At 33.1% G+C, this 12500-nt stretch overlaps 1 protein-coding gene across 2 annotated transcripts in view; it reads right to left on the bottom strand.

Annotated features, from left to right (window-relative positions):
- LOC125034745 (protein tramtrack, beta isoform-like) overlaps positions 1 to 12500 on the bottom strand; it is a 26972-nt gene that overhangs the window by 7152 nt on the left and 7320 nt on the right. The window contains exons 4-7 of one of the 2 annotated variants that reach the window (XM_047626686.1): positions 12106 to 12279; positions 11455 to 11577; positions 10323 to 10433; positions 1257 to 4777 (exon numbers count right to left, since the gene is read on the bottom strand). In XM_047626686.1, the coding sequence (XP_047482642.1) occupies positions 4373 to 4777; positions 10323 to 10433; positions 11455 to 11577; positions 12106 to 12279 (813 nt within the window). In that variant the 3' untranslated portion in view covers positions 1257 to 4372. Of the gene's footprint in view, positions 1 to 1256; positions 4778 to 10322; positions 10434 to 11454; positions 11578 to 12105; positions 12280 to 12500 lie in introns of those variants that run through there. The other variant, XM_047626687.1, reaches the window with a different exon arrangement.

Here is a 12500-nt window from a genome sequence, read left to right as displayed (position 1 = left end):
ATTTTCCAATAATACTGCAAAAGAAAAAAATCAAAGAGAAGTTGAAAATGAGACTGACATGTGTTTTTGATGGGTTGGAAGGAAGAAAAAAAAAAAAAAAAAAACATATACAAGATGGTGACTGAAATTGCAAAGGTCCTGGCCAAATATACCATCAACGATATGTAAAAGTGGCCAATATTAATAATGGTGGAAAGGGAATGATAACATTGGGATAAAAAATGCAATGCTAAAAAACTTATATGCTATATTCATAATTACAAAGGTAAAAAATAATAATAGTAATAATACTAGCAGACAAAAGAGGATGATTGGTGACTGATGACTGATGACTGATGACTGATGACTGATGACTGATGATTGATGATTGATGATTGATGATTGATGATTGATGATTGATGATTGATGATTGATGATTGATGATTGATGATTGATGATTGATGATTGATGATTGATGATTGATGATTGATGATTGATGATTGATGATTGATGATGATGATGATGATGATGATGATGATGATGATGATGATGATGATGATGATGATGATGATGATGGTAATAATAATAATAATAATAATAATATTTTTTGATAATAATAATAATGATAATAACAATAACAACAATAACAACAATTCCAAAGAAAATCATAAAAATAATAATCTTATAAAGTATTACGACCTACTAATGTTAGCGATATCTGTAGTTTCACTCATATCACCTTCAGAATCAATGACATTAACCCACTTAAGCCAAAAGCCCAGCAGTGCCCCACCAAGCCACATCTCAGAGTATGCACAGAGTCAGGGAGATATTAGAAGAAGGGGATATATAAACTTACCCTACACTCTATGGCCTTGGTAGTGACATTAATAACTGTTTAGGTAATAAGGCAAAAAAAATAATGCTTTAAAAAACACTTTAAGGTGTTGGTTCTCCTCAATTACCAGCCAGGGCCAAACAAGCAAAGAACTGTTCAGGACAAATACCATAGAGCAACCTCGACTATTCATGACATGAAACGAGGGTCAGTCTAGTCAAGACGCGACAGGACATTACCCTGGAGTGAGTGGGTTAATATTAGCAGCGGCAGGTTATTTTACTCACAAACTTTACAGAATTCAGTGTAAGTTTTACTATTGGCTTTAACATACAGGGTACCAGACCCCTTATGCAAGAAACTTGAGACTGACGGCAAACCCAATATCTGGAAGTTGGTGTTTTCTGGATCTTCAAAAATGTAAAATAAACAATGTAAAGGAAGGAAAAAAAATGTATTTAACAGATACACTTTGACATACGTCTGAAGCAAGGTTTGTTTGGTCTTTCTCAATCCACACTTGAAATACATAATATGTAGAACATAAAATCTCTGATGAAAAGCAAACAAAGAAAAGTATGGAGCAAAACCATTCCTTTCTGTCTTTCCAGGGGCAAGTTGCCTTCTGCTATTGTTACAGACATGGTAAAATGTGTATATATAAAGTGTACATGGTGGCTATAATGTGAAGTTGATGTGTGTTGCATACAAAAATCAAAGCAGCTTTGCAATAAATTACTACAAAGTCCACCAGATTTAAAATTAGTTTTTCATATATATATATATATATAGTTTTCTGGAAGCCAGACAAATGGTCTAGTACGTGTATAAAAAATGTAAATAACTCCTTTAAGGATTACTATAAATTCAGTGATTATTAATCAATAATAACCAATTTCAATGATATCACAATAACAGTCTTGCCTATAATAAATACCAATACAAAATAAAAAAAAAAACATTTGTGACCAGAATTATACTTTCTTTTCTCTTCCTTTGCTGACTTGGAAAAAGAAAAAAGAAAAGAATAAATATTCAATTTCAATGCAAATTAACTCAAAATGTAATGTGTGCTCTTATGCCACTTGCAGAAATCATTCGCATTCTTAACAAGGACTCACCCAAGAAGAAGCACAAGGTGAGGACAAATTATTTTCATTTTACCGTTAATGGCCTTCTACTCGTTTCCATACCAAATATGGAGGGTACAAAAGCATTCTTCATTTCAGATTGAAGTATTTTGGGCAATGGTAAATAAGGCTGCCAAATAAAAGAAATTCTTAAATATTGGCAAATTAACTAAGGAAAGCATTCAAAAGACGTGAAGACAAACTATCATACAAGTCAAATAAAAAGTTGAAAGTAAAGGACCAAGAAAAAAAAAAAAATTAAAGAGGAAATCTTAACCATACTGATAAGAAAGTGACATCCAGCATGATAATGAAAATAATAATAATGATGCAGCAAAGAGATTTTGAAATACATACCTCAATATGCAATCTAGCTTTAGCATTCTAACACACCAGGAAACAATTGACTACAGATGAGACAAGAAAGAAAAGAGAAGAAAAAAAATGAGTTAGGGAAAAAAGTAGAAGGCCATAAAATAAAAAAAAGCAAATCTGCCTTCTTGTGGCCATCAGACGAAGAAATCACAAAGTATTAATAACTGCCACTGACACAAAACTGTCAATATACAACATAAAATGCTAAACAACAAAGACAAGTCAACTGCTTATCTGACTGCATTACTCTTAATAAATCTACAAATCACTTTGCAGGGTGAATCATATTTAAACTTAAATAAAAGCAATAACAGGATTCACAATAACCCCCACAAAACTGAAAGTATAAAAAGCTAGGAGAAATAAGATGCCACTTCTTATGCATAATCAATAACTGTCTAGTTCCAGCACCTTTTATTTTCTTCGTGTCCACAGTATATATTTGTATATATATAATATTTACAGCTAAACTACATCTTCATGCACCAATTCATACCTAGACATCTTTTAGTCTTGTTCATCTTTATCCTACATAAACCCATTGGCACTGGGTACATACACTGTCTAATGTGGCTCTGTTTTTATCAATTTTGTAAACACACAAATGGTTTAAAAGCACCCAAGATTCAATTACTTGCTCTACCTCATCTTACCTATTAATCTCATTCCTGTTCACTCATGTTTTTCTTATTTCTATTACTATTACTAATATTATAATTTATTATAATTATTATTATCATCATCATCATTGTTATTATCATTAAATATGTTATTAACAATAATAATAGTAATAAGAACAAAAACCTTTCTCTCCAAAAAAAAATTCAAGGAATGAGGTAAACAATTAAAATAAGGTAGGCTTAGTAATTTCCTGTTGGTGATTAGACAGTTTGTGAGACATTTGTGCATAAACAACATTGCTAAAACAAAGTCACAGTGGACAGTATACATACCCTCCTGGTGTCAATAGATTAAACTAGAAGAGAAAATAAGTAAATAAAATATAATTGAATAAAAAATAAATACATATCAATGATAATATTAAGTAACAAAGTTTCTCTCCTACATTCACTCTCTTTAAAACCAATATTCAATGCACAAAAAAAACTAACTAACTGTGTTATCTCTTTTATCTTACAAACTCCTAAGGTATTGAGACAGCTACCTTAAAATTTATATGGATATACAAATGCCCATTTTTATGATACTGAAGCCTACCTGCCTTCACCCTACTTCTTCAATACGATACTAGTGCATATAGTGAATCATGCCTGCTCAGTTTATTTTAATATTCAAGCATCAGTTATAAAGATATTACAAACACCCTACATAAAAATCACACTCCTTGAGACAAATTCATTACTCAAGATTTAACATCCTTCTATTTACAGTTTTACTTTGCATTCTCTCACAAATGAAAATAACAATAATAATAGTAATAATAATAATAATAATAATAATAATAATAATAATAATAATAATAATAAAAACAATAATAATAACAATACATTTTCTTCCTCTCTACATTTCATCAAAAGTATCTTAACATTTGTCAAAATCTGTTTACCATTTACAGATCTACTCATCAGATCACAATGCAAAAAAGGTATGATTATAAGTGTAATGCTACTTTTCTAGTGTACACCTTTTCTATACTGTACTACTTCTTACGATCCCAAGCACTCTTAGAATTTCTTAGTTGTTGAAGAAGTATCATGAGATCATGTAGTAATCATTAGCTACATAAAATTCATTGATGCTCATAATTCTTTTTTCTTCTATTCCAATTCTATATATGTATTATATGTCACTTAATCACTTTCTGAGTAATGTCCAACATTTCAGAATGTATAACTTCACAGGAATTTTAATCTTTCTTGTAACACAGAACACAAAGCACACATTTCAACCTTTTTTTTTGTTCCTTTTTTATTTCTTTTCTTATTCATCTATTTTCCCAGTAATATTTTTATATACATTAAACTAGAATCTGGCATAACATAACTGTGACCAAGCTTTACTGCAAGCAATGCTCACCCACAGGCAGAGTTCAACTTGAGTTTTCTTCGCTCATGGGCCGAACTAAGTGCTTGATGGTTTTCCAGTCGGCTTTGTGTCGCGAGATGGTATGCATTTTGAGGTTCCCTTTCAGCGCAGTGCGGTAGGGGCAGTAAAGGCAATGGAATGGCTTCTCACCGGTATGTATTCGCAAGTGGGCCTGCAAATTTGTCCTGTGACTGAACTCTCGGCCGCAGTATTGGCATACATACTCTCGCTGCAGCTTGTCCTTCTTTCCAAAGAACTCCTCTGACAACATTCCTCCTTCCCCTACCATTGCATTCTGTTGTGACGTAAAAGGTGGGCCGGCGGCACTGCCATGCTGTTGGTGGAGGAGGCGGAGCGCTGGCTGCGTGTCACCCGCGGAGTGAAGGAGGCCCAGAGCAGCCACAGCAGCCTGAGGGAGGACGGGAGAGTCACCATCGGCCGTTAAGTCTTTTAAAGTCTTTAGCCTCACAATGAGGTCGCCTCATTGTTTCATCATACACTTCATTCAAATTGAGGCAAATGGATGAGTTTCAGTCTCTACAGCAAATTTGCAAAATGATGCTTTTTTTTTTCCCCCTTTTAGCTAGTACTCAACCATGATCACAAAAAATTGGCTTAGGCAGGGACAGACACATAAAGCACAGACTAAATTCAACTCAGCTTGAAAGTAGAGGCCTCGGCAGGTGGTACACTTGAAAGAATGATTGTCCATAAAACAAGCCCAGTTTCTGGTGCTTTTGCAATCATATTTTCATACACAAGTAGCAAAAAAAGAAAAGAACAAAGCAAGATATGCATGCCCCAGCTAGGCATAAGTCCTATCAAACACACGTACAAATGCTTACAGATCCATTGCATGTCCAACCACAATTTCCCTCTCTGTCAACGTCTCTCTCTCTCTCTCTCTCTCTCTCTCTCTCTCTCTCTCTCTCTCTCTCTCTCTCTCTCTCTCTCTCTCTCTCTCTCTCTCTCTCTCTCTCTCTCTCTCTCTCATCACTCATCAAGCAATAATGATAGTTTTCTCCTCACAAAATATATCAAGGGTCAGCATACCACATAATCCCTCAATGCAAAGACAACATATTATTCCTTAATACAAGTCTAAATATTTATAATATTCATTTCGAAAGCTAACAAATCCTCCAATTTGCACAGCTCTTGCTCTTTAAAATATCAATCTAGGCCAGGTAATAGGGAAATTATGAATATACTTCTGCAAAAAATAATGTTAACCCCTCAGTGACAGGTATCAGAAATCTCTTGGCTTCATAAACTCTGGCAACGTCCAACTGCTGGGCCCGGAGGTACGCTACATGTAGCAGAACTTCCTGCTCCATGCCCTCTAGCACATCGCCGCGCATATAGCCGTACTCCACAGACCATGTGGTTTGTTATGACCCATCCGTAAGGGGTGTAAAAAATCTAATTAATTTCCATTTTCTAATAGCATAACTAAACTTCATCTCATGGGAATTTAACAAAAATTAATTAATCAACCCCTTCAATTCAGGTGACAAAACAATCACATCATGAAATTGGCTTGAGGACGGGTAATATCAACATGCCATCATGGAAAAATCTGGCTGAGGGCTGGGGTGAAGGGAACTTGCCGTCATGAGCATTTTGGCTAAAGCCTGGGCTGATGAGAATGACTCACCTCAAGTTTACAAAGCTCTTGGAAGGTGATAAGACTCAATATGCCTTTAGGAAGGGGCTTTTGCATTATTTCCATCAAGAAATGAGTGTGGAATGTACCAACCATGAGCCATGACTGAAAGAGCACTGGCTCCAGGGTAGATACTGTTTCTATGCACAGGATCCCATTCCTGCCTACCATGACTGGAGGCACAGGTTGTATCACAGAAAATAGAATAGAATAAAGAAAAAAAAAAAAAAAACTAATAATAATAATAATAATAATAATAATAATAATAATAATAATAATAACAATTATAATAATAATAATAATAATAATAATAACAACAAATAAATAAATTAATTAATTAATTAATTAAATTAAATTAAAATGACACAAATAACAAAATGTTACTCATCGTTTTTGTTGCACTGAGTTACGGACTACCTAGAGAGATGATAGGACGTCTGCACAAGGAAAACAGTTTATAACCATCTCGATAAAGCAATTGAAATGACAAACAGACATTAGAAAATGGAAAAAAAGCTAAAAATGGTTCTGCAGAAAAGGAGAAAATATCACTGCAACTGGGGGGCATGGAGTCTTGTCAAAGCACATGAGCGTTCACGTGCACCAAGCCTACACCCATCAGAGAGACCGCTCAAGTAAGCCTAATGCCTGTATTTTGGGCCACATGCTGGCAGTGTAGCACCTGGATTCACAGGATTAATAAAAAAAAAATAATAATAAAATAAAATAAGTAAATAACAGTGTTCATATTTTTCTTACTACAATAACTACCAAAACTTTTGAGGACTCCACAAATACATTATCACACATTATACGATCCAGCATCAAAATCAGGATCAATCTATTCTTCTGCATTGAAAGTTATAACTTTCCTTTTTTTCAAATAAACAAAAGAAAAGTTAAAACAACTGCAAATCACGTAACTCATATGACGAAAAAAGTACACTTAGTAACCGACTTAAAATAAAACACTGGATAGTCAAAGCAAATCAGTCTAAGTTTCTGAAGAGTAATTGAAATAAGAATAAACAGAAAGGCAAAGTGCTGACAAGAAATTTTACAGAAATTTGAATGTTAAGATACCATAAAGAAAATAATTAAATCAAAAGTACTGAATCAAGACTTGTCAAACAGAATAATAGACAACACATATGCTGACACTACATTATGCAAATGAAATGATCCCTAAACTTTTCAAAATATGCTTATGGCACTGCCTGATTTTTTTTTTCCACATTTAACTCCCAGTAGTTAAGTACCTTCTGTCTTTTTATAATTCCTAAATTTTACCTCTATATTATTCCTTGTGTCTATCTTGCTTACTTATGTACTACATTCTAACACTAGAGTCAACTTATGATGGCAAGAATCAGGTCTTCAGAACCCAGTAATAAAGATTTCTGTTTTCTGAAGTTGTTTATAACATTAAAAACATATATTAGAACATACCATAACATAGAAGAAAACAATATTTTTTGGAATAAAATTAATACAACTAACCAACAAGCAAATCTTATATAATAATGTAAACTAATTTCTATACTGATAGACTTATATAAATCTTCAAAATATATGTCATTAACTACACAAATATGAAAGTATCAAAAGGAAAAGGATTTCTTTACACTATACACTCAAAATACATATATCCTAATTTTCTTTAAGTCACAGCATTTCTTTCATAATATTAGCCTTTTTTCTTCTAGCTTTTTTTTTACTATAACATCATATAGTTTCTAACTGCTGCTAGTTTATATCCATTAGAGGTAACAGTATTTGCACAATGACATTCCTCTTACAAAATAAGACTTTCTAATGCAAGAATAGCTTTAAACAAGACACCTCCAAAATTAAATACAAAATAAGAAGATACACAAATAAATGAGTCATTACAACTCCTTCATTAGAATTTATTCCACTATTATGATTCCTACAAAAACAGCTACAAATAATCCATTATTCAGATCTTGCAATGAACTAGAATTTAGGAAAAAAATCACAACCCTTTTTATCTTTATCTTTCTGCATAAAAAGTAAGAACATTTTATTGCTTGAAGTTAAACAAAGAGATTTTCCTTAGATTTATCTATGCACAAAAATTAAGAACAGCAGCCAGGCCTACTTTTTCAAACACAAACATAAGAAGGAATGCAAAACAGCAGAATGAATAAGTGGTATTATATATATATTTTTTTTTTATCAACTATCAAGCTCTTAGCCACCCCTTAGTTCTTATCCTTTTAATAAGCATCATGTTCAATCAAAATGCCATCTACTTTTTGCAACTGGATGATTCTCCTTAGGCAGGAGCTATAAAATAAAATAAATAAATAAAACAAAATAAACAATACAATGTCATTTCAGGAGATATTCTAATATCTGTGACTAAAACACATTCCAAAAGAGTCCACCAATTGCTTCACCCTTTCTCGAGTGATTTTTAGAAAACCCTCAGACATCCATCTTAGGATTATATCCACTTCAAAATCACACACATTTAATTCACCTTCCAATCCCTGGTGTATGTCTGTGAAATCAAGGAGTCTGAAATATGGCTTCCTAACAACATCCATAAAAAAAAATATTCCACACTTATTGGTAGTAAAAGTTTTCCTTTTCATGTTATCCACACTGTTCCTCAGGATTCTGAAGGCAAGACTTGGAAAATGGGCAAAGTAGCTCTTTAAAAAAACACGACCAACTGAGTTGTGACTGGGTTCCAGGTCCCTGCCCATCCATCATGACCTTCACCATGGCATCTGTCATGTTGTGTGCAGGTACTTCTCACTAAAATCTCCCTTTTAGTTGCTTTGGTAAGTGGGCATCAGTAGCACTTGTCTTGAAACTGCAGGTTTCTTCGCCCATTCCACTGTGAGGCTAGTGAAGGCTTGCTCTATGTGAAATCCCAAAAGAAGTATAAACCAATTTTCAAGAGTTTTCTGCCTTTTCCTACAGTACCTGTCTCTTGCCCTTTGTTTTAAGAATGAAATATACGAAAGTACATTACAGTTTAGAAAAAGACATTTAATAGGATAAACAGTCACAATGAAATAAAGAAGTAGTGTTGCGAAAAGCCTACAACATCTTCAGGAAGTTGACAACACAGATCTAACAAGTTAACAAGGAAAATCAGAGAAAACACAGTGATTAGCCTAGCCAAGTAAATACATGTACAGTTAAACAACCATAATCTACACAACCCCAATGTATAACAAAGTCAGAGCAGAGCCTATAAGTTCATAAAAGATTTGGACAATTCAAACTTCTGCAAGATGACAGCAGAAGCACAAGACACACTTAAATATAGAATTTGCATGTTTAATGCCTTTTTCCATGATAATATATAGAAAAACAGAGGTTAATATCTAACTACTACTCTACATCACTTAATACAATATAATGAACTCAAGTGTTTGAAACCTTTATAAATGTCCATGACATAAACCATACATGAGTAACTGATACTAAAATATGTCTGAACGTAAAATACAAATATATGACCTCAAACACACACATAATAAATGTTTACCAAACTTCTTCTACAACACAAGAGAAAAGTAATCAAACATAACTTATGGCATTCCATCTCTTATTTTCAAAAATTGCTCACGAATTCCAAATATTTTTCATTTGCTAATTTCAATGTGATCTTGGACATTGAAAAATCAGATACAATGTAATTGGACAATAAAATATGGTCAAACATAATCTATGCTATTTCAATTGCTTTCCATATTCTCATGTTTCCAAGTGTCAAAGTTTAGAGACCTGTATATCATTCAAAGTACAAAAACAAAACTTAAATAAGAAGCAGCATAATAGTTAGGATAGACATATATAAATGTGTGTGTGTATATATATATGTATATATATATATATATATATATATATATATATATATATATATATATATATATATATATATATATATATATATATATATAATATATATATATATATATATATATATATATATAATATATATATATATATATATAAATATATAATATATATATATATATATATAAATATATATATATATATATATATATATATATATATACACACACACACACAGCAGTACAGAGATAGATAGATAGATAAATAGATAGATAGAGATACAGATACAAACAGTAATAAACACAACCATCAAATTAAACATAAAAAAAAAAAAAAAATGAAAGAATAAAATCCCATTCAAAATAATCAAAATAAATAAATAAATACCCAGAATCCCTCCCTCTCAAAAGTGTCCTTCACAGAACAAAAAAGACGCCTCTCAACTAACCTTCTGTTGCTGGTGGTGGGCCAAGGGAGTGTGGGAAACGGTTGCAGCCGATAGGTTGTGTCCCGGCAGAGCTCTCGCACCCGATACACCATCCCATGACTCTAAATTTACCTGTAAGTAACAGCAAATGATGGCTTAATGTTGTGCAGAATAGAAGATTTGATTTCCTTTTTTTTCTTTTTTAATACTAGACTTTTTTTCTAAATCAGTGAAGATAAATGCTAAATGTTAAACAGAATAAGAATAAGAATACAAGGAATTTATATTACAAAAAGTATTATAAGAACTGAGCAGACCATATTCAGGTATGCCTCATGCATATGATCTGTGATTTCATGACTCAAGTAACAATGAGTGCACTTTAAAATGTTAATTGTGCTATACCCTAATCATTCATTTATTTGTACATTTTATATCAATCTTCTCTGTGGCAAATTAGAGTACAACAAACCTCTTCTCTATCAAAGTGAAGCCAATTTTATTAACCCCTTTGCTACCATCTGTCCACCAAAATACAAAGAATGGATTTCATGAGGGCACCAATTCCCCACTCACTCATCTGTACTGTCGCAGGTAAGTTTTCAACTAATTCTGACCCCCATATTGTTCAGTCTGTTACTTCTTTTGCATTCTGTTAGATAAACCCCACAAGATATTACCAAGAAAAAAAAAAATTACTCAGACTATGACTGTACAATAATTTCTATATATCAGTCCTTACGACTAATTGCAGTAGCAATGGTTTCCTGATACAACAATTTGCTCTGTGTGGCTCAGTAATGTTGGTACAAGAAAAGATAAAATATTAGGAATAGTCTATGGAAATGAAGTCACAATATTAGCAGCATCTTTGGATGAAGCTCTGGACATTCCATTGTCCTGTGATATCTATATGGATTGTGCCACCAACAGCTGGAAGCTTGTATTAACAAATGCCACCACTTTTGCCACCACCTGGTCTTAAAAACTCTGGCTAGCCCTGAATCCTCGCCTATTATATCTTCGATACAAGTGTCATGGGGTGTCAACAACACACATTTGATATCCAAGGGGTTAAAAGATACTTCTTTCCTTCAGCTATTTTCACAAGAATTTTCTAGGTTTCCAAAAATCTTTTAAAATTATAACTTACATGTGGATGGATTCCTGAGTGATGTTCCATGTTTTCTTCACTCGTTAGAGTTGACTGTAGCATGTCAGAGAAATTAGCTCCTAAGTCATCATCCATAACATTTCCATTGTCTTTTCCTTCCACCTATAGAGAAAAAATAATAATATTATGATTCTGATGAAAAATACTGGTTTGTGTAAGTTGACACAGTACATAAGAAGCACAAAAATGAGAAAAAATCTAGAATGGGCAAAAGATTAAGTCAATAAATTTCTGACACTTCAGGATATTTGCTCAAAAGCAAACAGCTGATAATTTTATTCCCTCACAATACAAATGTTCATGAACCATATTCATGTTGACAAATGTAATAAAGGTATGAATGAGAATGAATATGTTCACAATACAAGAGATGTTTTTGACCAGTTTTGATTATATCTTTGTCAGAAATACATGAAATACAAACGTTCATAGCCATTTCATTAATCTAATTATCATTACCATTTCTCTATTACTAAACATACAAGCTTTTTTCTTTTTACCTATCAAAATCAAGCCTACTTCCAACATTATAACCAGAATTCACTGATACACTACCAGTGAATATAAAAATACAAGAGTTAATCACAGCCTTCCGTGACCCAAGTACGCCAATGCCTCTCAAAACACTACCTTTGTCCGAACTCCATCCTCAGACTCTCCTGCATAGGGCTCGCCGTCGAAGCTTGAGGGGTTGGAGTTCAAGGGCAGGTCGTAGTTATCCTGGTATTCGAGGTCCTGTTCTATTTTTATGTGAGGTAGTGGTGGCGGCTCCATAGCTTCTCCTTCTGCCTCACCGGCTGCCACCTGCAACGACAAATTTGTTCATTACTTTTTCTTTCTTTCTTTTTTTAACTTCTTTACCCACTCTCTCCGGACGAGATTATTCATCCTCCTATTGATAATGATGAGCTGAAGTTTCTCTTTAAATTCAGTTATCCTTTAGATTAATCATGGCTCAAGCTGTCCCAACCAAAGGGCCTTATTTACAAACAGCTTGTTAAACCAATGATGACAAGTTTTCCCTG

Source organism: Penaeus chinensis, chromosome 18, assembly GCF_019202785.1.
Source record: "Penaeus chinensis breed Huanghai No. 1 chromosome 18, ASM1920278v2, whole genome shotgun sequence".
NCBI classification, from domain to species: domain Eukaryota; kingdom Metazoa; phylum Arthropoda; class Malacostraca; order Decapoda; family Penaeidae; genus Penaeus; species Penaeus chinensis.
Note: the sequence above shows the minus strand (reverse complement) of the source record. Positions and strands in the feature narration are given on the sequence as shown.